The following is a 27,599-nucleotide window of genomic DNA, read 5'->3' as shown; positions in this document are numbered from 1 at the left end:
GAACCTCCTACAGGACCTCTCCTACAGGAATTTGGAAGATCAAAGCAAAGAAAGCAAGACTGAACATCCGCCTAAGGTCATGGGGACTGAAAAATCCTGTGTGCCTTTTAAATTAATCGTTAATTAAGATCAGTAATAATATTAAACCAGCCCAAACCAGCCCAAACCAAGACCAAAACCTTTGAATGATGACAGAAGAAATAAATGCTGCTGTCAGTATGTGGAAGCAATCTAAGCCCGTAAGAGCCAGTGGCTGACAAACAGCTGTGCGCCTTGAAATCTGCCTGGTTGCAAGTCAGGCAGCTTGAATGCTTCAGAGGTCTGGGTCTGCCACAGCTCTTGCCCCAGTATTTCACAGCACCAGTAGAGCTGGTGTGGCTCCGCAAGGCTGGCAGCGCGCTGGGATGTTGCTGCTGGTGGCACTGCAGTGCAAGTAGGCTCCAGCACAGCTCTGCAGCGAGTTTCAAAGTCCTTTGTGGCTGTGACCAAAAGCTTTCCACGGTGGTTGTTAGCTAATGGCTAATCACATTAAATGCTGATACCAGTTTACAAACTAATGACACTCAATAGCATCCTCACATGCAACGGTCACACCAAGTATAACGAGGCGTCTTTGGGTACCATTTCCCAGCTCAAGGGCCCCAAGCCTGTTATTTCTGACTTGTAATTCTCATTGCTGGTAAACAAGCAGGACCAATGGGATGCTGCACTTACGAACTAGGGTCCCTTTAAAATTGTCATAAGCCCAAGGGAAGCCCCGTGAGCGAGTTGTTAAGTTCAAATATAACCTGAAGCTTCTTTCACTGGGAACAGTTTGTAGCTCTTATTAAACACAGGCAAAGCTTAATTCTCCAGATCTAACTTTCAAAAATCAAAAAGACATGAAAGGTGCAAGTCTGTCAAGAGCACCCACATTCAGCTGTTGAAAACAGCACAGAGAAGATAATTCGAGTGAGGCAAATCATCTGGCTGACATAATCCGTTACCCCACTGTTTCTTCTGCAGAAAACATAATGCTACTGAGCTATTTTATTCCAGACTCTGAGGAACAAAGCTGAGCTTGGGCTAAGGAGCCTGAATCCAACTGTATTCCATGTTCAGACACCTCTAGACTGGAAGGATCCCCAAAACTGCAAATACAATCACCTAGCATCAACATTTTAATAGGAATACCTTTGAGTGAAAAAGATGAGCACATCGCCCTTCCCAAAGCGCTGCCTGCCAATTTACCACAGACTGCCAAGAAGAATTAATATGTTTTTGGATTTCACACAACTTATTTCTTTGCTGATCTAAACCAGTTAGAAGAAAGAGCCCACCGAATGTTGGAAGCTCTGTATAATCATCTGAGAAAGGATGATAAACTTCTATATGTTTGTGGCTTTTACTCCCCCCCAGGACATTTTTCCTTGATGATACTTTGCTTCTGATTATCTGCCTACCCAAACATGCATATGCAGCAGGGGCCAGTACACAGGCGACTCCGCGGGAAGTTCACAGGGAGGAAACGAATGGTCAGTGTTTCATTCCACACTGGAAAATATGTTCTTCTTATATCAATATGAGAGTGCCTGCAGGGGACTTAATAGACATGCAGATCCACAGAGTGATTACTTCTCGCTGAGCTACAGAGATGCCAACCCTAACATCTGTTTGCAGTTCATTCTGTCTTATCAAAGGCTTTTTCTGTAACCCTTATCACATAGTGTGGAAAGGATGGCTCACAAAACATGCTCTGTTAGCTGAAGAAACAGATTGCTATCCAGTTATTTTAGGCAAAGGACTACAAAGAAACCACAGTACTCACCTTTACACAGGAGTAAATGACCGAAACAAACACCACTGTGGTCAGGATCAGGAAACAGGTCAGGTAAAAACCCAGCATAAATGTAGAGCTGAAATCAAGGAGATTTTTTTTTTTTTTAATGGAAACCATATAGAATAGCTACAGCTCCACTCTCCAGAACATGACATTTGTACAAGCTATGACACACTGCACGGGCTTTCCAATTAGGACAGCAGTAGGAGATATGAGGTGCCTTGAATATCAACAGATACTCCGTCCTACTTTGAATTACTCATGCAGGCTGCAGAGCAGAGAATACTGCATCTTTTACAGCAATCACCTTCCTGCCAGGGTGACAGCAGAGGGACTGAGAAATATTTCATGCGCTGGAGGAGCTGATAGAACAATTTGTTATGGCGGGTCAGCCCCTGGCTGGCTGTGGGCAGGAGAGCTCTGGGAGGGAAAGCGTGCTGAGCGCTGCAGTGCAGCCGAGTGGGAATAGTCTTGATAGGAATAGCTACCCGTCTGTGCCGTGCACAGGGAACATCTGTGCCACACCATCCTCTGTGCTGTGTCTCATTAATGGGATGGGAGCAACCATAGCACGAGGATAGTCAGGGAAAACAGTTTTAGTCTGGTCAGCTTGATAGGTTCCTGTTCCTCCCAACTTTGAAGTACAAACAGGACCCCAGGGCCAACTTTGTACTTTGCATTTTGATGTGTTTTGATCATGAAGATATTCAACACCAATTTCCCAGTGATTGGTCTCAGTGTGACAGGACAGGCCCTCTCCCAGGAGTTAGCCTTGTTCATAATTTAAAGGAAATACTCTTGCGACGTGACATTGAGGCCAACCACACCAAAGCCAGCTGCTCTCTGCGTTCTCTCATGACTACTAAAATAATTGTACTTGCTAATTCACTGTTGGAGCCTTTGTGAAATTCATTAAAGCTATTCCTCTGTATCAACATAAATTATCGTTGCCATTTTGTCCCTAGTTTCAGATTCAAATTCCGTGTTGTGTCTTTCATGAAGCTCTGATGGTGACACGTGTACACCTGTGGTTTCAGCTGCTGCTTAACTGTTACCTTCAATAAAAGACCAAAACTAGGCAATTGAAATACAAGGAAAAACAAACTAAAAGGTGAAGGAAAGTATATCTGACCTGCAGTTAAAACATGAAATTTTATTTACTCGTGAACCAAATCATCTTTCAGACAGGCCAGACTGCCTAAGGACACTTCAGAACTTACCCAAGAAACTAACCATCCCCCTTACGGGCGGTGTGGAAGGAGACTGAGCAGCATGACATTTACACCACACTGCCGTAAGGGATTGACTCCCATGTAACATAAAAGAGTCAGCCATACGGTTGCCACAGATCAGAAATTGTCAAGCTGTCATTTAAATGTTAAACTGGGTTTTATGGAGACAGCTTAGTGGCTGCTTAGGGAGTTTGATGAGCAACACAAAGGCTGGTAGAGGGCCTCCGCAGGTGTGAAGTCACAGCAGTAATATTCAGAGATCTGGAGTGTAAGCCCTCACTACGCCAATTACTCTCAAATAATATTTTTGGCTATAATTAACAGCGTGTTAATTGCTGGGATTGATCTAGTTTCAATTTTGAGTCTCTTAGCTTCACTTCCAGTTTCCCGAAGTGGAACTGTCTGTTTACACAGTACATTTGTACTGATGTTATTTTGCTGATTCAATCTTTCTGCGAGCAGAAGTAAATGTCCTCTTGCCTGGGAGAGTGAATGACCTCAGACATTAGACTATGCGTCATTTCTGTGACCTTCCAAATATCTGATCTGAACGGTACAAACCAATCTCTACTCTGAAAAGATCTGCGGTGCAAACAGAAGTTGAAAGCAGTTGTAATGGCATATAATAGTATTGAAGCTCTCTCTAAACAATTTTTTGTCTTCTTGTAACGAGGATGAATTTGAAACATTTTCAGAGCTTCTGTGATCTTGTTCTTCAGATTAAAAATGACTAACTCCGAATTTATTTCCAACACAGCAGTGCTCAGTGAATAATATATTATTGCTACTAAACCAGAGCACAGGAAATACCAACATGCTTTAATTTTAGGGGATTTTTTATGAACTCTTTGAGAAGAAATACCATGTCTGCAGAGCTCACTGCTGGAAAAGATCCAGTGGGTTACACAGTGCCTTTCAGACAAAGCAATGCACTGCGGTGAGTGGTCCACGAGCACTGTGCCCCACAGCCCCGAGGAGCTTATGCCACTCTTGCCCGGGCAAAGAAATGACTGCAACCCCTAAACCCGGAGTGAGCTACCCAAAGAGCAGACACGTGTAGCTCAACTCCTTCTGTACCTTCCTTTTAGCACTGCTACTCTGAGTCTAGAAGAATAAACGCATGAAAGGTTATGCCTCATCTGTGAAGCAGACCCTAAGACCTCAGTGCTCTGAGCAACAAGGCTGTGATGGGTTTTTCACCTCTCGATCCCACTGCGTTCAGATAAGACAGCCTCGCCTCATGTTGTGAACGCATACTATGCCTTAGGCAATCCTTCCTGCTCAGTCATATTTGTTTTCCACAGGCTTATAAACGTGCTGAGCTGAATTTCCTAAGATGGAGGTAAACGGTAAGAGAAATCACACTGGGAAAACAGAAATCCTCACGTGCCAGTGAGGAGGTTTTAATCTGCACTAGAAATGAGTGAAAACAATAAGCACCACGCATCACTTGAGCATGAATTATTTAAGGATTTTTCTCTTCCCCTTGGTGCTCTGAATTCTCAAGAAAAAAACAAAGAAAAGTAGGCCAGAATAGAGGAGGGGAACAGATGGGAGCAAAGGGATGAAAAGATACTCACTGTGGCACGATTATGATTTGAACAAAGCAGATGAAGAGGAAGACTAGGGAGGCACAAGCCACGTAGGCTCCAAACCTGTCATCCACCTGCTTGGAGTACTGCAAAAATGCAAACAGGGTTATGTTAGTCAGAAATTTCGCTGGCTGCATTTTCTCCACAAAAACTTGTTATCTGGCTTCCATTTAGGTCCTTGGAAAGCAGCGCCGGTAGGAAACGACTCACATTACAAACTCCTCTTTTCCCTGGGCAAACTGTAAGGGCTTGAACAGACCCAAAGGCCGGGGAACAAACCCACACAGCTGCGTGGAGAGAGGATTTGCCATCTGCCCCTTGCACGAGAGGAACAGGAAGGGATCAACTGGGACCAGGATTCTAGGTCACCATCGTCAGACCTAAACTTCTTCCATGGGAAGGTTCCTCCAACAACCATGAATGCTTCTAATCAGAAAACCTTGTATTTTTTGCAGACGGCTTGGCTCGTTCTAATGATAGTGCGAGGATGCTGTGGTTTTCACACAGTCACTGCTTCCAACTGCTTGTCAACATATTGGTCACATGGGAGCTGCATCCGATTCCCAACGATGCTTTATTTAGCTTGAAGCATGGTTCTCAGCACAGACAGTCTCAATGTTTGAACCACAAAATAAAAGGTGCTCAGAACAGGTGAACCACTAATTTCCTGAGCAGTTTTCAGCTATAAAATTGAAGGGAAGGCGTGAGTGGAAATTACATGCTTGAGCTTTTATCCAGTCCCTCACTGATATAGCTGTAAATCCTGCATAGGTATGCTTTTGCAATAGCTTGTAATTCCTGTCATTGAAAGACTGTTTCTAAATAAAATGCTAAAATAGTTAGTGCAAACTTAATTACTGAAGCTTTTTCCATTGAATAATGAGTTTAACTTGAAGACCACTCAAGTATCCTAAGGATCTGTGCCTGGATGAAAAAAAAAAGAAAAAAAAGACCTCAACTTTCTTTGGGCAATTAAAACCAGCAGTTTATATAGTACCCCTAATAATATCATATGGGTACCTCTGGACTTAACTGAATTTAACTTTGCAGACATCTAGAGCTGATGTTGTCTCTATTACACAGACAGGGAAATTGAAAAGATCTCTGCCTCACAGCAATGACATCTGAAACAAAATCAGGAAGCAATCAGCTGTTTGGGAGCCCTAGGTCTCTTAGTCTTCTTTCTCACGTTTGTGAGACACAGAACTCTCTTTGTTGCTTAAAATGGGTTCCCAGAAATGACCAGAGTACGAATTGCATCCCAATGCAATTAGTAGTACCTGAGGCTCCCTGGGGGAACAAAGGCAGAGTAAAGCCCCTCCAGAGGTGATTTGGAGCTCAGGAAGGCTGAAGAGGGTTTCTCCAGGGATTTGAGGGAGATAAGGAGTGACTGCAATCTCAGTTTGGATGCCTCACGGTCAAAGAAAAAAATCTGCATTATTCTGGATTCTCTTTACAGCTCATCATTGTATATTCATGTGTGTCTCACAGAAATGGCTTGGTTCTCCTGCCTAGTGCTCCCTTCAGATGACTGTGGCTTTCTAGGGACGTAGATATTAAGGTTATCATGAAGAAGCAGAGATTTTTTAAGATCAAAATCACACTGCCAACACCAAAAACCTAGCTTTACCTATAGATACAAAAGCTTGACCTTATCACGGAAACACGGAATTTTCAGAGTTGGAAGGGACCTCTAGACATCATCTAGTCCAACTCCCCTGCTATAGCAGGATTGCCCAGAGCACATTACTCAGGACTGCATCCAGGCGGGTCTTGAAAATCTCCAGAGAAGGGGACTCCACCACCTCCCTGGGCAGCCTGTTCCACTGCTCTGTCACCCTCACCGTAAAGAAGTGTTTCCGTGTATTTGAACGGAACTTCCTATGTTCTAACTTGTGCCCGTTACCCCTCGTCCTGTCACTGGGAACCATTGAAAAGAGCCTGGCTCCATCCTCCTTCAACCCACCCTTTAGATACTTGTACGCCATAATAAGGTCTCCCCTCAGCCTTCTCTTCTCCAGGCTAAAGAGTCCCAGCTCTCTCAGCCTTTCCTCATAAGGCAGATGCTCCAAGCCCTTAATCATCTTGGTTGCTCTTCGCTGGACTCACTCCAGCAGTTCCCCTGTCCCTCTTGAACTGGGGAGCCCAAAACTGGACACAGTATTCCAGTTGTGGCCTCACCAGTGCAGAGTAGAGGGGGAGAATGACCTCCCTCGACCTACTGGCCACACTCTTCCCTATGCAGCCCAGGATTCCATTGGCCTTTTTGGCAACAAGGGCACATTGATGGGCCATGGATAATTTACTGTCTACCATGACCCCCAGATCCTTCTCCTCCAAGCTACTTCCCAGCAGGTCCTCCCCTAACCTATACTGGTGCCTAGCATTCTTCCTCCCCAGGTGCAGGACCTTGCACTTGGTTTTGTTGAACCTCATTAGGTTCTTCTCTGCCCAGCTCTCCAGCCTGTCCAGGTCACGCTGGATGGCAGCACGGCCCTCTGGGGTGTCAGCCACCCCACCCAGCTTGGTATCATCAGCAAACTTGCTGAGGATACACTCATATACATATGCAGGAGTATTAACACTCACAACAAACGTTACCGACACATTGCAATGATTTTTAGACAACGTTACCTTTTTTTCCAAGTCAGGCTCCCTGAATGTTAAGAGGAACTTGCGCACGTGCTCAGAGCGTAACCGATCAATACTTCTGGCATCAATGGCACGGCCCAGAAACTCATCCACTTCATCTTCTGGGTTCATACTTTCCTGTGTATTCCTGAAGATGTCACAAAAAGGGAGCATAAGAGGACAAGATAATTTCCCCCTCTTCACCATATGTTATCATTTCACTGTATAACAAACTGGAGGTTAATGGCATTTTGTCTATGACAGCTTCAAGTTGCAAAACAGATTCTGAGCTGAGAGGAAAACGGTATCAGCTCCAGAGCTCATTGCCATTCCTGAGTCCACCAGTGAAAGGATTTGACTTACTTGCCCTTTTCTATACTACATTCACCTGTTTTCTTGCCTTGCAGTCTCTTTACCGTCCTTCATTCTCTAAAACCGGTCAGTAGTCTCCTTCCACTAGTCCTCTGACTTATCCTTCCCTGCCCTGCCGTGCTGTCGTAGCTCTTAGTGCCTCAACCGGCAAAATGATTTTTGTAACCAGCCGTATTTCTTGCTTCCCAATAGTAATTTCTGTAAATATTTCCGTGAACATTTCCGAACTTGAACAATTTTCAAGAAAAAATTGTTCACAGAATGAACATGTGGGGAGAAAAATGTGGCCTGATGTCCCACTGCCTCCCTGTCATGCAGTTATTTATGAGTATAAAGCATAAATAAGAAAAAAAAATCTGCTTACAAGATATTTACTTAATGCAAGGAAAGGTTGCAAAAGAGAAAGGCAGCAAAAGAAAACAATACAAATTAGATTCTGCTTTCTAAATATGTGGAACAAGAATTCTAAATTGCTTATAATCTTTAGTATCAGTGTGTTTCTGATGCTCAGCTACAGCTTCTGGAAAATGAGGCTGATTTTCAAAAACCGTTGAAAAAAATAACACTGAAAACTTAATCGCCCTGAGGCATTTTGCACTGAGGATCAGGAAACCTGAAGCACCTCCCCAAACTCTCTAGTTATTTTTAAAATCTAAAAAGGATTTTAATGACTTGATGCTGTCACTTTAATGGCCTGCCTTAAAACTAGCTATAGGCAGAAATTAAAAGCTAATCCTGAAGTGCTGTTGTTCTGCTCTGCTTGCACGATTGCCAAGGTTATCCACGGGATACGCCAATAGTTATCCACTGGAATATGCTCCCCACTTGCACTGAGGCGTATTCCAGTGGATAACTATTTCTGTGTGCAAACCCCATGATGGCACAGCAACGTCCAGCTCATGTTGTGTGACCTTCACCTCAGACACTCTGGAGAAAAAAATCCCAAAGCCTGACAAGCACGATGGAAAGCTACACTGCTTTATTTTCTCAGCTTTATTTGTACTCCCTAACAGTGCATAATGCACAAACACTGTGTCACAGCCAGCAGGTCCCTACAAGTATGACTGTGCTGGAAGTGAAGACCACTCAAAGCAGCTTACAACCCAGAATGTGACTCTGTTTTAAAAGTTAAAAGCCCCTTTTCAAAAGAGAAGGCCTCCTAAAGCTTTCTGCAACACTGGACCAGATTTTTAGCAGCACTTTGTAACCCAACTCTACCATGTAATTCTTGTCAGGAGAAAAATAAAACAGGTCCATCTACCTGTTGCCATTCCACCACCCTTTGCCCGAGCCCGCAAGTGTCTACATCTCAGCTGGGTCATGATCATGACCAACGGCATCTATCTAGTGACTATATGGCAACTGCAAACCTAGTTTGTCTCAAGATTTTATCTCTATTTTAGCCAACCTTAATATTTCAGTGGGGTTGGGGAAAAAGAGTTTTTCATTTTTGGGCTCGAGAGTTATTTAATTCCATGAACTTCATATATTCCACCTCGAAATTAAAAGCAGTTTTGTCCCTAGAAGGATTGGACATTCAATTTACTTCGAGATGCTTCCTTAGAGGAAGCACATCTGCTTGAGCATTCAAGACAACGCTGGTTGTTTTCATTCAGTCCTCACAATTCTGTCTTCTGGACTCATAAAAATGAGCAAGGAAATCATTAGGCTTCGTATTTACAGAATGTCTTCCAAGATCCTGCGAGTTATTTACACATTTGGGTCATTCACATTTAGTCATTTCATACCACATACGAGAGATGCAATACGTTTTCCCCAAGAACCGGAGGGAAAGAGTTGGCTCAGCATTTTGGTGAACCTCAGTTCAATTTCAAGTTCCAGTTGAGAAGCGTCACTCAGGAAGACGCGAAGAGAAGAAACTGTCTGCTCGGGCTTTGGCCTTGGCTGCCCTCAGTTTTGTAATAGGTCATTATCCTGCTGAGGGTATCTCTAATACTACAATAACTTCTGTGGTTGCAGATTGTGTAGAAGTACCCCCACGGGTTTTAAATTACTTTTCTGGGATATTCGCAATGAGGCAGCTGCATTCACGTAGACTGCAGGGAAGCTTAGTCACCCTGCATATACCTAACTGCTTGGGCCACTTGTACCCAAATTAATTACTGTACAGCAAATTTGGGTACATTTGCATAGATGTAAGTCTTAAATTGAAATACAAAATTGCCCCGTGCTAAGGAGTGCCCTGGAGGTCTGTAAGTCAGAGCTGAGGTATGAAATCCGTATGTGGAAATGCTTATTGACATATTGATAGTGGGGGAGGGAACCCAAGGATTTCAGGCCACCATGAAACTTCCAGAAACACCTCTTAAAAGCACTGCTGAGATTTCTCTAAATGTGGCCAACAGAGAATTGGTGCAAGGGACAGGAACAGCATGAGCAGAGCTTGGAGCAACTTTTGCACTCTGCTTGCGAATGTGAAAGCTAGCAATTAACCCAGAGATGCTGGCTTCAGAGTAATCCAAAAATGTTCTGCTGATTTAATTACTTTCAGTAAATGAAGAGTGCGACCACTGCCAAAACTACATGTATGCCATAATTTTAAATGCTTCATGCCTAGATTCAGCAACTAAATCTGCATTTAGGCATGTAAGTGTCAGGTCCTGTTTTCAGAGATGCGTGGTGCCCACATCTTCCCTTACCGTCAGAGAAAAGTATTGATGCTCAGTGTTTCTGCACATGAAGTGCTTGACATGGTTTAGGTATCTGATTTTAAGCCATGTCACTATGAACATTTTCTGCTAGAGATTTTTTTTTTTTTCTGAATCTTTGTCCTTGAATTAAACAGATTTCAGGATTAAGAGATTCTGAGGCAAGTAGTAGCTTATTTTGGAGCAGAACAGAAATGCAAAAAATCCTGCAATCTGTATTGGGCTCACACTGAATCAGCACTGGTAAATACACAGTAATCCTTGCCAGCATTTAGCCTATTGACTGTAATAGCTAAAGTAACCTTTTCAAACTACATGATGGAGGAGTGCCATTACGGTCCTTGGAGCAACAGTGGAGATGCTGTTCCTCACCAGCTGAGTGGCTCTGTTGTGGACCAACACCGAGGTAGATGACTTAATGCTCTGTTGCACAAACTATAAGGAGAGATCCCCTTTCATGAGGGATACTTAAAATTTATGTATTCCTAAGGATTTTTTTTTTTGTAATCTTTTAGATCTTTTCTGTCAAAAGTGTACCTCATATCAACTGAGTTCCCTGCATCCGTGGATGCAACAAGAAATCCTGGTGACTCCCCCTAGACACCTTGTACCACCAGCGAAACATCGCAGGGTGCACAGAGACAATGTTATGGCATTTGATTTTGCAGTGAAGGGCAAGGGGAGGAAAGGATGATTCCTAATATTGCCATGTTCAAACTCATCACATCCCTTTACTTTTAGGAAGTTGCTGTCAATGCTCAGCCACCATAACGTGAATTCTCCCAAAGCCGGATGCTCAGGGCCCACAGAAGCATTTAGCTGCCCCAGCTCACAGAGGTACACTTAGTCCTGACCAGCAGCCTGAGAAACATGACAAGGGGCAACCAGCAGCCTGTTTTAGGCATCAGTCTCATCTACCGTCACCTACCTCATGCTGAGCAAGCTTTCAATTAATGCCTTTCAGTAGGACTGAACGTGAAATTATTACAAACGCTTTCAAAACAGGAAATGCTTTCATTATTTCCAGCTCTAGAAATTAAAAAGTTGGGTTTTTTCCTCCAAAAGCAATTTTCCGAAATATCACTTTTGTTATATTGTTATTTTAACCCATTTTTTTGAGAGTTCTATAGGAAAACAAAAAAAGAAAATGCTGCTTTAATGTGGCTGTATTTTAGAGCATGGAAGTTTGAATTTACTTTTTCAAATAAGCTGTCATTTCTGAGTTCATTTTTATATACAGAAATAAATACTATGTAATAACTAGTAATATAAAATATATATAAATAAACTCAGAAACTATATATATTTTAATACATACATAATTTTTTCTTATCTGAGATGTTCGACACTTTGCAGGAAGATTTTGTTCTTGGGATATTTTCAAAGCAGCAAAGAAAATTGGGGGCAAGGAAAAGAGCAGCAAAAGCATTTTAATTACAAAAGCAAGTTAGAACCACACAAACGAATAAATGTTTGGAGGGCAGCGGCAGTTCTGAATGCACATCAGTCAATCCCGTGCCCTCGACTGGCTGTCCCTCCAGGAGAAACCTCCAGGGAGTCCAGGCATTATTCTTGGCTGCTGGGCATTAATTTTCGTCTTTTTTTAATATGAGAAAAAAATCCCAAATCTGCAAACATAACAGTGTATGACAGAAGTAGATTTGCTTACTTGTCCTTGGGGTCCTCAAAACCCTGAAAGAAAGGAAAAGGACACAAGGGTTAGGAAACAGGCTGACCTTGAGAACACAAAGTGTCCTGAGAACGGCATTTTGAGAGGAGTTTCCAGGGTGCTCACTTGTTAGGTGTGGATGGAGAACCGTACAAACACACAGCAATATTTTGTGCTGCTGTGTCATCAAAGCAGACAGAGCAGTTTTAGAAAAACACATGCCTTCAGACAGAAATTTATGGAAGTGAAGATACGGGAAATGCTTCAGCTAGCTGACTGCTGGCATGCTTTATTTCAGGTGTCTTCTTTTTTTCAGTCACCATTACAAATGATAGAATGGAAATTATGCAGATATTATAACCCAGGATATATTTTACTTGAAACAAAACTCAGCTGTCCCCATAACATGGGACAGCTATTGTATTCAACAGGTTGCACTTCTTTAAGTCGGGGCTTGGCTAAGGGAGCCACATGCATTTTGATTTTCATCTCTTCAGGAGGAAACTCAAGGGGTCTCCTTCCTTCTCCCCTCACTGCAAGCACACACAAAACAAGTTTTCTTGAATAATATTTCAGGAATTATTTATAATTTTTGTAATAGCCAAAACGTTCACAATTCCTTCAGGGCCACCTGAACTGAGTAAGCGTACATATTTATGGGTCATCCATAGTTTAAGTGGCTAGAAGGCCTCAGAGAAACATATGTACAGAGGCATACTTTTATATGTCTAGCATTAACATACCTAATGGATCAAATGGTCCATACCAATGGACCAAATTGCATAAAAATGGCCGTTTTGCATGGGCTGAGACAAAATCTGCCCTCTGACTTCTTGGCTTAAATTTAACTGAAGTCAAGGAAAGTTGTGTATTTGACAAGCAGGGTCAAATACTCAAGCACAGAATTTGTACCCTATGTTCCAAAACATAAAACAAATGTAGCTGGGAGATAGGAAGAATTCCTTTTGTTTTCCTCCCAGAGACCTCAGGTCAAAACCGCCCAGAGCATGTGAGGATATTCCAGCTGCTGGACCTGCAGGCGCGTCCAGGCAGGGGGCAGCAAACTGAGATCTGTCCTACCTGTAAAAAAGTAAAAATCTTTGGGCAAAAGTCTTCCCACAGCCACCTTATCCAACACCATTAGAAACAGGAATGTTGACCAGATACTAAATGAGAACAGATTTTGCCCTTCAGTTAGCAATGTGGCGATACGGCGAGAGGCAGAAGTAAAGCCAACACAAGCCCTGAACAGCATCAGCTTTGCAAGGGGGAAAAAGTGGGTTTTGTCACTCAGGTCAACAGCCAAGACTGCGATTCACTGAGAGCGCAATTTCCATTTTTACATTCTCTGTTTCAGACTAAAACCACACTTCAAAATAGAAACTGCAACTCCAACTTAACCCATCAGAAATTCAGATAAAGGAAGTCTCTCAGTCCCATGTAACAACCACCAGCAGATCCAGTGGGAAGAAGGAGATAGTAATGATGATTCAAAGTTAGCATGTCCAGTTATCCAAGCCAAAAAAAACCACACACTTTCTGATTTCACATTAAAGAGTGATGAAGTGATCATTCAACTTTTTGTTCTGTGGCTTTTTTTTATCCTTAATCATTTTACAGTTGTCAGGAATATCTGATTGATTTATTTATTTATCCTCTAAGCAATGCTACAACACAGCGCCAAAACTGAAAGCTCACTGATTAATCATGGAGACAAAATGCTCACTAATTTGTCTGGTGTCATAGTCAGTTAGGCTGAAAAAAAAAAGAAAATCAGCTGAACATGAATAGCTACCAGCCAAGAAATAAGGGGAGAGAAACGATGAGAAAACAGCCAGTACTTGCTTAATAGAGAGACATAAAGTTCACATTTTTAAGCTTAGCCACATGGGAACTGGATGACTGACTGCAGTGGGAGAGTCCCCGAAAATGGTCTGACAGCTGTGTAACCATTCATCCTACTGAAATCCTGAAACTAAACACAGATCTCATACTCCTGCATTCTAGGTGCATAAATTTGGGGATACATCCCAACCGGGTCAAGTTACCAAAACATCTCAGCAAGCATATCCTCGGAAAATTCCCCAATATTTCAAGCGTGGAAAAATTTGTAGGCTGCATATTTAACTGGTCATTTATATGGATGATCATTTGATCAACATGGAATTTGATTCTCTCCTCCTTCTATCCCCCAGCAAAACTGTTATAAGGGAAGTCTAAAATAATACAGAATTAATTGATCTAGCTTTTCAATTTAAAATACTAAATTGTACTTGAAACCTTGGAAATTATTCATGCTGGTAGCTCAAATTAAATTGGTGTTTCAAAATTAAAAACTCAAAAAAGGCGTAGTTCAGGTAAAGCAAAAAAGGAAAAGATTATTACATTTTCTTTCTTGGATCTTCATTTAACAAGGCTAAATATTTAAGAGTGACTTGAACTTTAATTAGAGAGAATCAGCTTAAAATTAAATGTAGTAGGAACCTCTTTAAGTTAAATTAAGTGATTCACTTCAAACGTTCCCATTTCATACGGAAGATTCTTCAAGCAGAATTGCCAAAAATGGAATTGTTATGGAGAAAGGTCTGCAGGATTATTTTAGGAAAAACACCCCATATACAGCTTCTTAAAAAACTGGTCTTTTATTACAGGAGATCTTTCTTATTTGCACTGAAAGGCTTTGCCATGATACAGAGCAAATACATCTCTAGGATCTGGCCGTGACCAGAAATTTTCTTCCCTATCCACTAAAGTGCCTGTGTCTCAATCACGCACCAAGAAGCCTTTTACGTGGAGGAGATGATCACACGCACAGGGTCACGCCGCTTGCCCTATCTTGGGTTGGGAGGGAAATTTCCCCCTGGGTTTTGGTTAATGTGTTTTCACCTTCTCCTACTTTGTGGGCATGCTTGGTCCATTGAAAAATCTGCACTTAAATAATTTCCTTCCCCTTGCACGAGGCTTGAGCACTAATGATACGTTGGTCTTTTTTTCTTCTCTGCAGCTGGCAAATAGTTTAGTTTCTTGAGGTCTCAGATGCTTTCCTCCTATTAAAGCCCTTTGGCTCAGCACAAGACTGCTCGCATGAATTGCAATGGATAAACACTAAGTACAATCGATCTTGCAGAAATATGGTCTACGTGGATTTGCCTTCATTCCTAACGCTCATGATCTAGTAGACGAATTTCCAAGCTCAAGCAGGAAAGTGAAATAACAGGCGCTGCTGCTGCTGCTGCGAGCGTGTGTATAAAGCCACGCTCCAGCATCCCTGATCTCAGCTGCCCGTGTTCGCCGCCGGAGGCTGGGGATCTGGGCTGGGGCTGTCCCCAGCCTCTTCAGGTACAGAGCAGGTTTTGAGCTGCATAAAGATATGTCAAGATTGGCATTTCTGCACACACATACAAAAAAACCTGTATGCCCAGAAAAAATAGCTGATAAAAACGAGGTGCCTATCATTTAGGAGGTGGGGGGGTAAAAGGGTAGGAAGAGAAACAGCCAATTCCTGGAGTTAAGTATGTAAATCCCCTCTTGACTGCTTATGGATTTGTGCCCAGCAGAAAGAAGCAGTGCCGGATGGCTTTCTAGGATGCTGTGAAGAAAAGGCTGGGAATTGTCAGCAGGGATGAAAATGGCAAAAGCAGTGATGGCTATGAGAATCGGACAGATAGGAGTTCACAGGAGTTCAAGAACAGCTCCATAATCATGATGATGAAGTAGCCCATGTTAAGGCCAAAATTTCCTTTTCTTTAGAAGGGAATATAAGGCATGAGATAGGTCCTCATGCAATTTTTGTTCAGTCTCATTTTAAATATCCCTGATGCAGGAGTTTTTCCCCTTCCCCCAGGAGGCTGCATTATTCTGCCATCAGATTGCATACATAAAGGTAATAATATTTAATAATTGCTCTGAGACTAAGATGGTCCTCTCTCTTATTTCAGAAATATTAACCCAAACTCAGCTGAATCAGCTCCCTTAAAGGCACTAATAGCTACTAAAGAACAGTCCTGCTCTTTCTTCTTTTCTACATGAGATTCTTAAAAAAAACTTATTTTTTATGGCAGGTCAGGTGGCTCTGAATTTACAAGCACTTACTTTTAATGACCACCCTCAGTGGGAGTAGACATGTGCAAGAAGCAAAAAAAGGGGAATGTTATATTACTGCATCTGTCCCTAAGGCTTACGATTTTATGGGGGATATTTTATGAATATCTATTGTGCTAAAAGCTCCTATGACTGCCATCTCTCTGCTTGACTTCTAAATTAACTAAGCCCTTTTCTTTGAAGATTAAAACTGATTCCTTAAATAGAATGATAAAGTGTACGTCAAAGCCATGACAAGCTAACTGCTATACCATAATGCTTCAAATCAAGAACCATTAGAAATAATAATTCTGAGAACATTAGCTGCAGTTATTAACATATTGTAAATATGCAAAGAAAACTGGAATAGACTTTACATCCTTTTAACTTTTCATTTAGCTCCAAAAATAAGACAGTAGAGGGGCTGATGAGCTCTATGACCTTCTTAATGGCAACGTGGCTGGGAAGCATGGATTCCACCTTAAATCTTTGCTGGCAACTACAGCAAAGATCGTAAGAGCAAAAATGACAGAGAAACTAATTTTTCGTGCCCTTTTTTCATCTCTAGAAGAAAGTTGAAATGGGACTTACATGATGTTAAAGCAGAAATCGAAAGAACTTTAGACTTAGGAACAAAATGAGCTTTGTAAGAGGTCAGGCCAACTTGCAAAGCAAAGGTGCTTCACAGAGACAGTGACCAGAAAAGGAGAGTGACAGGCTGAGAGTGGATGCAGTTAAAAACCAACCTGGTTTGGCCCCACCACAAAACTAATTATTGACATCTGTTTTCAGCAGTGTTATACATACTGCCTTTGTCCCTGTGGTCAACAAGACAAGGCTACGGAGATAGATGCTGTCAGGTGTAAAAGCAGAAACAAAACCAAAGGACTTCAAAGCACTCAAGCCAGAAATAACACAATTTCTATAATTTCTATAACAGAGTCCAGAAAGAACTGGCACAGAAAATAACTAAGCCTGATAGGAAGGATATTTAACAAGCATCTAAGTGCAGAACAACAAACTGGCAGAAAACCAGTTTATGAAACAGATTATATGATGAGTGTGTCTGCTATAGTTGGAACACAGACTAATGAGCTCCAAAAACGAAAGCTGAAGTGCTCCCTTTCTGCAGCCCACCCCACTTGATAAGTAGGCATTCATTCCTCTGCATTGCTCACAGATGGTGAAACCCTCTACTTTGTTCTACTCAAAATGATTTCGTACGCAGCCCGCGTCTGGTACCCCGGACTCATGAATTTATTTGGCCCATCAGATTTATACCTACAGAATACAAGTGGTTCCTTTTGAAACAGGTTTCCTCCCTTACTTTTAATTAACTTCTGGCTGTGAACTCATACCTCTGAGAAGTGCAGGTTGCTCATACTTCCCAGTTTTCTGTGAAATCTGAAGCCAAATGTCTCCAGTTCAAAGGCCACATTTTCAAGTGAAATGCTATGTGAACCCATGCCTTGCTTGTGAACAGTTACCAGAACTTGCAAAACAGAAGATTACATAAAAACAGGTAGCCCTAGAAATGCTCTGAATCACTTCCTGGCTCCTTAATCTCTGTCCTTTCATCTCCACACTCCAAACAATGATAAACATAACAAACTTCTACAGAAACTACTGTCAAATAGCCTTCTAATCAGACGCAGACAGCCTGAACCCAAGCCTAACCAGCCTTAACTGAAATCGCCCACTGGCACTGGCCAGAGCTGCTCACCCTCTCTGAAAACCAGACCCAAACCTGCTGACCTGCATCCTTTTGTCATTAAAGCTTACTTTCACTTTAGGAAGCTTTAGAAATCATCCTGGTAAGTGCCACAACTCCACCTCTAATGTCTACCTGTGCAATGCTGCCATGAACACCGGAAGAAATGTTTCTGTGAATTGGTATCTTTATTTCTGTAGGCTTAATTTAGTCCCACTCAGAAGCTGCCTGACACTTTTTAGTAGTGTCTCAATCTAAACCACCTTTTCCCATATAACTACAATTTACTCTAGAAAAAAAGGGTGTTGAGTGGTGGAAACATTATCAGTGCAAGACTTCCAAGCAAATATCAAACTACCTAAGTTTCACAAAAGCAGCTGCAGATCAGCTGTTGCACCTCGCTGATTCTTATCCCTCTTTTAAAGAATTTAATCAAGGGTGATTGCAAGCCCTGATCAACTAGAGTGAGGTTTGCAGATGAAGATACAAAACTGTATGAAGCCTCTGACAATTTGAGCAATGTACAATATTTTATATGGCTCCCACTCATTTATGTGAGATCACACGGAACATGTGAATCAGGCAAATCCTCTTTTCGGAAGCATCAAAGCAATTATATAGCATAACTGCAGGATAGGATTCCTCCCTTGCTGTTTGTGAGCTATCTAAACCAAATTGGCTATACAGAGCCCAGACCAGACTAACAATTTCCTCCCAGGTCTATAGCAATATACGGAGATTACAGCAGAAAGGATTGCTCGAGGGTTTCTCCCTGCTTGATTACGAGTTCAGGGGATTCTGCATACTACAATAGCAGGGAAAAAATAGTGGGTCAAATTCTTCCCCATTGGGTGCCCCTGTCCAGCTCCACTGACGTCAATGTTGCTATTACCAGATTTAGCAGATGATTGCTGGAAAAGAGGATAATGGTGACCTCCAGTCAAATGAAACCTTTAGAAGGAGGGGGAACTCTCGGTGCCTCATTCATGGACTCAAGTCCGCTTCTCTTTGATGGGGCTGCACTACTGACTGAGGAAAACTTGCCCTACTGAGTTTTATTTTAATTTTTTAATCATTTCTGATGTTTAAGGCATAGAGTTGGCACAGAACCAGCCATAGCGTCTGTTCCTCCGATGCACCTGTTCTCCAATTTTGATTTCCGAGTAGCAAGAAAATCTATTGTAAGGGTAACTTGGAGACACAAAGGGAGGAAGTAAGCTGATGCAACATGCAGGACAGGGTGAACAGGACAAAGAATTACATTTCACGCTTGAATAACCAGGCTTTTAGATGAGTGTTGTTTCATTAGAAAGTAAACACCGAGCACTCAAGTATCATGTAGAAGACTGTGCAAAGCTCTGAGCAGCACCACAAGGAATCAGGCAGTGCCCACCTGAAAGATGAACTTGTTCTTTATTGCACTGTCCATACCCAGGATGCGTTTTTATAACCTTCTCTCACATTTTTAACATCTGCATGCAGTCATATTTCCTGCACATGCATAATTCTTATTTGATTCTATTTCGGCTTTTACTTTGTAACTAACATCAATGTCATACACAATTTGATTGCAAATTAAATGCTTCATTAGGTGTACTCAGACTCATGACACAAGTATGGTCAGACTGCAATCAGTATTGCAGATCTTCAGGGTTTCCTCTTTCTGTTCCTAAACTTCCTAATGTTAAACCTTCCCAGCAGCTGAAAAAATAAAAGGAAATCTGCCGGGCACCTACAACTGGGCTCAGTAATCACATTAGCCACTCTGCTCATATTTGATTATAACGACCCGGAGGTACCTGTTTCTGAAGTAAATCTTCCCCAAAGCATGTCTCAGTGGAAGAAGCTAAGCTGCTCAGTCACACTAGCCAGTGTAAAAGAAATATAATAGATGTATGGCAGCCTTAAGATCCAACAGCAGGACTTCCCACAGCTGAGTAGATCTCATGACACAACTAATGCTTTTTTTTTTGGAAGCCAGACAGCATTCGGCTGTGTCACGTCTGGTTGTAAGACCTCAAAAAGGACCAACGTCTTGTGGGCAGCACTAATAAAACCTCAGCAGGAGTGCTGGGTTCAGTGCGGGCACTGCCTCTTATCGATGAAACGGCAAGTGCTTAGAGGGGAACGAGAACAACCACCGGGCTGGAAAGCACCAACTAGGGAACAAACTTAATGAGGGAATCTGAGCTGAGCAGAGATATGGTAAAGTCGTCAAATACAGAGAAGGTAACTGTAAAGGGGAGAAAATCGAACTGTCCTCTATCTACTGTGAATAGCTCACACAGCACTGTGTTTCAAAACTGAAGTGAGGGAATCTGAAGCAAAACACGAAGAAAAATAATCAAACTCTTGAAAAGGATGCCCAGCAATACTGTGGGATTTCCCCTTTGAAGTTTTTAAACAAGGGCTAGACAAAGTGGGGAGATCGATGCCAAAAGCTCTGTGCAGCCTAGATGGGAAACTTCATAAAATCTTTACATCTCAGATTAATCTTATATTGTTTATTCCCTATAAATTCTCCTAATATAGATTTTTTTAACATTATTGTTTCTATATTTGCAAAGGATTTTGCAATGCCTCTCTACACTGAAAAGCCCTTGAATAAAATAAATGAAATGTTTTCAGGAAAATCAGGAATTCCACAAGCTCCTTATACAGACTATTCCTTGCATCTAAGCTTTTTCTTAACTTAGATCTTCCTCACAGCAAATTGAGATGATTATTTTTAATCCTGCCCTTTGCAGTGGTGGAGAATGATTTATCATTATCTTTTGTCTTTACAAACCTTCATATATTTGAAGACTTTTGTTTCTACCAAATCTTCTCCCTTCTAGACTAAACAAACCCAATACTTCAACACTTCTACACAGGTCACACTGCCGAAACTCTCCTAATCTGTAATTTTATCCGCCAGACTATCACCAATTTCTCCGCATTCTCCTAAAGGATTGTAATCCCAAACTGGATGTGGTTTTCCCACTATGGCCTCAATAATGCTGAGCAGGGCAAAAGATGCAAGATAATTATTTTTCATCTAGAACAGCCCAGTCATTTTGGAACAGCCCATATCACCATTTGCCTTTTTATCACTGTTTACAACAAACCGCTTTCAGTTTACATTCAGCTACAATCCCCAAATTGTTTTTTTTTTTAATAGTAGTTTTGTTTTGCTGATGAAAACTGAGACATGAGTATTATTTCCAGAAGTCTAAAATCCATCAATATTTATAAAAGCGCTCTAAAATCTATACTGGGAAAAGCAAAGTATTTCTTAGTGGTGTATAAATATTGTTATAGCTATAATTATACCTGTACTCTCAAATGCTTTCAAGCCCGTTTATTTTTGATCCTCTTGCAATTAAAAACTTGACTAGCTAGACAGTGGAGAAGACAAGGCTGGTGTAGAGAGACTTGGGGGAATGCTGCTCCTTTGCGTACATCACGAGCAGTGCAAAAGTCTGCATTTCCAGAGCGGTATAGCCACTGGTCCTGGGCTGACTGCTTTTGTTTAGGAAACAAGAAAACATGCTGTAAAAAGCAATAAAAATAGAAATCAGCTGTGCTGCTCTTCTGCTGTGCTCTGGCTCTTTTCATACTCTGTATACAGCCACAAAGTGGATCCTGTCCAGGCTTCTCTGCCTGCCCAGGGCGAGCGAGACAGCCCCCCACCTGCAGCATCACCCTGTCCAACAACACGGGCTCCCAGGGCCAGGGCTCCAGCAGCGGCTGCCAGCTCAGAGCAAGGCTCTTTGCCCTCCCACACCATTTCTAGCCGATCTTCCTCTGCTGCAAATTTACCGTTTTTTAGGGGCAGCCACCGACCTGGCAGCCCAACTCAGCACAGTCCCCAGGACCGGCATTCTCTGGCCAGTGGCTCCACCAGCTAATGGGGATCAGGGGCAGCAATGGGCAACGTCGGTGTCTCCTGCTTGCTGCCTCCCTGGGAGCTCTGCATGGCAAGAAAGGCCACTGCTAAGCAATGGGAGGGGAAAAAGAAGGGTTGGAGATGGTCTGGAAAGCAGACCGGTGTATGAGGAAGACGGAGGGGCCGTTGAGCAGGACGGTATGACTTGGCATGGTTGCAGTTAGGTAGGGTAAGACTAGGAAGATAACTCCAGTTTTCCAGGACATTTTAGATTACTGCTGCATGGACATGTGTAGGATATTTTGTCTTATTTATATGTGTGTGCAAGTGCCTGAAAAGACTCCTGTGTGCCCAGGGGGACAACTTAGCCTAGGAGCATCATGGAAAGTCGGCTGGACCCAGCAGAGGTTAAGCTCCAAGCCACAACATGGAGCAAAGCAGGGACCAACGACCTTCCCGTGCTGGCAGCAGGGCTGCTGTCCCACACAAACCCTGACGGACCTGCACCTTGGCATGATGCGCTGCCAATGTGCCCAGACATGGCAGTGTGTTGAAATGCCACGACAAAAGAAGAGCAGGGGGGAAAGAAGGAGTATCTGGCTACCTTTCATATCAATCTGTCTCATCCAGGACTACTGCTAATATATCCTAAGAATGGAGACAGCTACCAGAGCCAGAGTCCAACGGAAATGGCCAAAACCCCCCCCTGTTTTCTATTAAATATAACAGTTCCTTCCCAAAAAGGCAATTCAGGGAACTTTAATATTCTCTTTCAGGGAATTGTAAGTAGCACCACAAAAAAAATTCTCTCTCATTTTTCTGGAAATGTGGTTGTCTTCATAATGCAAAATTGTCTAAGTTTGTGACATAAAACTGTGTCCTTTATAACCACCCATATTACTCCCCCCACACAAATGTATTCATATCTACATATCAATATAATGTAACTGCACATCACTGCAACGTTACCTGGCTCCTGCCCGAGGACTATCTCACAATTGCCCTTACAAACAAACACCTGTTTTGAAATTACAGGGCTAAGAAGCTCCAGGTTTCAGAGAAAGGAATTGTAGCAATGCTTGCCTTCGGCGGACTACTTTGACTAATCCAACCTTACATGTTCATGGTTTCCAAGAAAAAAGGCTACATGCAAGAGGGCTGGGGGAAAAGTGGGTGATGTGGAACAAAGAGCCCATTTTCAGAGGCTTTGAAAGCTGGTGCGGTTTACCGAGATCAATGACATGTCATCCCAGAGGAGCACTGAAAAAAGCCTTTGTAGTTCTGCTCCCCTTCTGTCTGTCTGTATTTTGTATTTCTAAGCAGGCAGTTTGCAGCCAGTGTGCATGTGCGTGCAGCCAGTGTGCACTGTGCATGCATTTAAGCACACACAGCAATCCATGTAACACAATTTTAGAGATTACAGACAAATGAAGTACTGTGCAAAGCTGGGTGGTACAAAGAAATGCATATTTAAATTAGAAGTTAACACAGAGAGAAAGAGCTGAGACAGGAGATGGAGAAATTGTTCCTATGATCTAACCAATAAAACGTTAATCTAGCAGATATTAAAATGGTCTCTAGGCCACAGAGAGCAGCGTGTTGTCATTTTGACTAACGCATCTCAAACACAAAGCAGTGGGAAATACCGTAAATAACAGATTTTTAAAAATAGTCCCCAAGAACAACAAAAACTTTAGCTGAAAATAATACATCTGAATCGGGTTTAAATTGGTTTTCAAAAAATAGCCCGATGCATGTAACACAGCAGACAACATCAGTGTCTCAAAAAAGAGCTCAATACAGGAGGCAGTACAGAAGCAGATTGAGTGGAAAAGATTTTCTAAGCTGCTGAATTTATAAAAAGGTAAATACCATTACAGGGAAAGGTTCAAGACAAGGAGGAAAAAAAAGATAAGCTTTTCCTCCTCCCACAAGCGAGGGGCAGTGAAGTTTTCAGGACTCAGCTTGATATTTCAATAAATAATTATGTTTTTCCAACTGAACAACCAGCTAGACACGGCAAACTGTAATTAACACCAGGAAGCATAATACCATTTGGCATGCTTACACCTTGTTTCTGAACAGGAGGCTGCAAGAACCCCTTAAAAGCTATTCAAAGAAACTTATAATTATAATTATGTGCTAGCGTGATTAGGCTCTTCTAATAATGTCATGCCTATTGAGCACACCCTATTGAAAAGCCCACATAAAAATGCACAGTTCCAGTGATCTGTATGCTTATGTCAGAAGCCCTCATTTGGAGATCTAAGAAATGAAAGAACATTACTATGGAGATTAAGGAATTTGGTTTAGCACTGTAAAATAATATTATGATTGAATAATATTAGCACCAACTATTAATAAATGTGCCAGCATTTCCCATTAGAAGACACCATATGCGGTTGCTTATAGCTATGCCAAAATTTTTAAGCTGTGGGAGTGAATCTCATGTTAAAAAGTTCTTTGAATACTTTAAGGCTTTGGTGACCTGAAGCAGAACTTTGACTATAGGCAACAAATACACATTTTTGACTGTGTAGGAAAGGCCAAACCAGCATTAATAAGGTTATAGAGCAATCTGATTATGCATGCGATTATAGAGGTGCTAAATATTTTTGTTATTATTAAAAATAGCTGTTCTAATAGAAACTCTCTTTTCGTCATCTTTATTGCAGGAAACAAAGATAACATCTACAACTTTACGTAAAACAAGCCATGAACTGCTCTCAGTCCAATTGCATTGGTAACTAGCTCTCATTCATTTTAATTTAAAAGGACTGAAGAGTATAAGCAAGAAATGAAGATGCTTGCTATCCTAGGCCAATTAATCCTTGTACTTGAGAATGTATTCTCAAGAGCTGAACATAGTGGTGTGATTCCTGGGGACCCATGAATATAGATGGGCATGTAGCTTATAGAAGGTGAACAGCATCTGGCTGTTATAACGCAAGCAAGAAACCTTTGCAGGTGCTGAAGTCTGTAATCATCTAGCAGAAATGTATGGCAGCTGCTGTTTGAATGCTTGGGTTACTGAGCAATTTTTGTAGATAATCACGTCTTCTCACACAGCCTGGATGAGTTTTCAGAACATGGGACAAGTCAGACAAAAGAGCCTTCTTTGTGCCATTCAGCCTCCCCTTCCCTCTCAAACAACCTTGCGCCTCATTTCACAATCACTCACCTCCAGATGTACCAATTATTATTTCTGGAGTCAAAGTAGAATTTACCACCCCCATATGGAAAACACCCTCGGGGCTGCAAAAACCTTCAGACAAAGCAAGGAGGGATATACAATGCTGTTTTAAGAGGAAAAGAAAGTAATGTCCATAAAGCAAAGCATTACCATTCTCTTCATCTCCTTGGAGACCTGGTGAGCTCCAAGGTGGTTATAAAAGGGCCGGTCAACACCCCAGTGTGGAGGGTTATGGCTGATGGAATTAGCGCGCTGACGGTTCATCTTGGCTATTGTGGCTTTCTCGTCTTTCTGAAATACAAACGAGAGAGAAATGCAGAATAAATTTTGAAACGTTTACACGGTAGTCATTCTCCAAGCATCTCTCACTTCTGCTTTCTCACTCTAGAAGTTGGCTTTGCGCCTTGAACTTTATGAAGTGGCCGCTGATCTGAAGCAGTCCCAGTCCACCATTTCTTTTTCTTCTCATTTTTTGTAACACTTGTCCCTAAGTGGTGCCCACCATCTTACTGCTTTACTTGTTTTGAATAACCACCATAACCTGTGCAAACACAGGGAGCATTCCAAAATGGAGACATCTATTTTCTTTTTTAGTAAAGTGAATCAAACTGAATAATTTCAGATAGGAAATTGCAGTTCCAAGCTGAGATACTACATAGAGGGTCCTCAAAAAAAAAAAAAAAAAAGAAGACTGATGCATCTGCAGGAGAAATGACGCACGGAGCGACCTGGTTGAAGAACAGGAGCCTTGAAGCTCCTTGAATCTATGGGAACGAAGGACACCTTTCTCTGTAGGTAAAAGCAAATAATTTTCCATGCTTGCAAGAGCATCTTCCCAGACATGCTAAGAAAAGCATGTAAACCTTGTAAACACTTTAACTGTGTATCTGTTAAGTGTAATGGTATTGCAGAGTGTGACAAAATGGTCTCCTCTACCCTAATGCTAGCTGCAAATTTCGTCATTGACACTAACTTTCCTGAAGTTTGGACAAAGTCTTTGGTTTTGTTATTAGAGCCGGGTTTGAATCTTGGATGTAATTGGAGCTTACTGCAAAGTTTGCACAGGATCTGTCACAAAGGTTTCATTCAAGCTCAATGCCAGTTACACAGAGCACAGAAGTGCAGCATGCAACTAGGCTAAACAACTGGCTGGTTAGCTCTTTATTTTGGATATATTCTCTAGCTAAAAGGACAGGCAGGTTTCTACGTGGAATGTGTTCTGCGGAGACAGGAGTCTATTGCACAAGAGCAAACCCTTTAATCTTCTCTAGCAAGGAATGCACTGGAGATTTGCTCAGTGAGAACTGGGCGATTTACCTGTACTGACTCAGAAGGCAGAGGGGCGGCAATTATTACATCCTTGCTTAAAAGAGGAAAACTCTGGAGTGCTTGAAAATTTGGACAGTAGGGATAGCTACAACTTGGCTGTTTATTACTTGAGTGATTAAACTTTTTCAAGAGAATTGCTGCTTCCACGAGATTACTGAAAAAATTAGACATAATAGTTAATTTATTATTTCAGAAAGTGTTCAGACAACTGAATAATTTAAAAAGAAAGCATCAGTTGTTTTAAACTCTAAAATTTTGGTTCAAGTGTTGTATGACAATACAGGTAGGTCCGCATCTTTTTTTTACCTGGAGTCTGCTTTCCCTACTCATTTCTTTTGATTCTCCACTATTCACTGTAACTTGTACCAGTCAGGAGTTTGCAAAATACCTGGTGTTATTTCCATGGAAACCAGAGAGTTAAATGTCAAGTGTTATGCTGCCTTAATTTTTTTTTTTTTTTTATGAAATTTTAAAAAGCCTGCTAAAATTCAGTGCTGGGTAAAGCTGCCTGATTGACAAGCATGGGAAATCATCATCTCTTTTCTTGCAAAGAAGAGACAGCTACGATGACAACATTTCCCATGAGACCACAAGCTCACCACCCAGGCACTAAACATTCCCGGGAACGTAAAGCTGAAGGCTTCATGGCCACTATCTGGGGACACAGTGCCACTTGTGAAAGGAGCCCTGTGCTGGACATCCGACTGGCCCTGTGATAGTAAGCAGCAGTGGCCACTGCAGCCCCGGGCTGCCAGCAAAGATCTTTTTCCACCCAGCCAGGATGACAAGTGTAGGATCTCAAGGAAGCTCAGCGGGAGCAAACCTAAGGGAGCTATCAGCTCCCCGGGATGTTTGCTGGGGGAGCAATACACGCTCACACGTTGCACACCCCTAGGACAGCAAGTGCCTCCCACGTCGCCTCCCTCCCCACATCGAACCCACCACTGTTGCATCTACAAGAGCTATGAACTCCATCACTTGGCACCAGCTGAATTTCACATGAGCAATCATGACAGAGCCACTGGATAACCTCCAGGAGAGCTGCGTTTTACATGTTTCTAAAAATACACTAATGTGATGCAACACTGATGTCCACATTTGAGTTGGTTTGAGGTTTTGTTTTTTAAAAGTCACTGCTCTTTCTGGTCTCTGCCATCATTTGTAGCACTTTCTCGTGTTTTTTTCAGTTATGCAATCTTTTTCATAGTTATGCTTCTTTCTTCTATGATGTGATGCCAGAAAACTGGTAGAAAATACAGTTTCATTATCTCCAAGCAAGCATATATTGTTTTCAATAATAGAAGTTGCACTGTCAATCCATTTTATTACAGCTTAGTGAAGGGTTTTCAACCAAAAGCAATCAAAAAACCCAGACACTGAAACTAGTCTGGGGACTTATAAAAGCAAATCTATTTGGTTACATTACAATTGCCT

The 27,599-nt window shown here is 42.0% G+C and overlaps 1 protein-coding gene across 1 annotated transcript in view; it reads right to left on the bottom strand.

The window, feature by feature from the left end:
- ADCY5 (adenylate cyclase 5) overlaps positions 1-27,599 on the bottom strand; it is a gene marked incomplete at its 5' end in the record, with an annotated part of 226,166 nt that overhangs the window by 21,539 nt on the left and 177,028 nt on the right. Inside the window, 5 exons of the mRNA XM_082483464.1 lie at positions 1,808-1,895; positions 4,632-4,729; positions 7,278-7,422; positions 11,985-12,007; positions 24,987-25,127. Of these exons, the coding sequence (XP_082339590.1) occupies positions 1,808-1,895; positions 4,632-4,729; positions 7,278-7,422; positions 11,985-12,007; positions 24,987-25,127 (495 nt within the window). The remainder of the gene's footprint in view (positions 1-1,807; positions 1,896-4,631; positions 4,730-7,277; positions 7,423-11,984; positions 12,008-24,986; positions 25,128-27,599) is intronic.

This window comes from Vanellus vanellus, assembly GCF_965231255.1.
Source record: "Vanellus vanellus genome assembly, chromosome: 5".
NCBI lineage: Eukaryota > Metazoa > Chordata > Aves > Charadriiformes > Charadriidae > Vanellus > Vanellus vanellus.
Note: the sequence above shows the minus strand (reverse complement) of the source record. Positions and strands in the feature narration are given on the sequence as shown.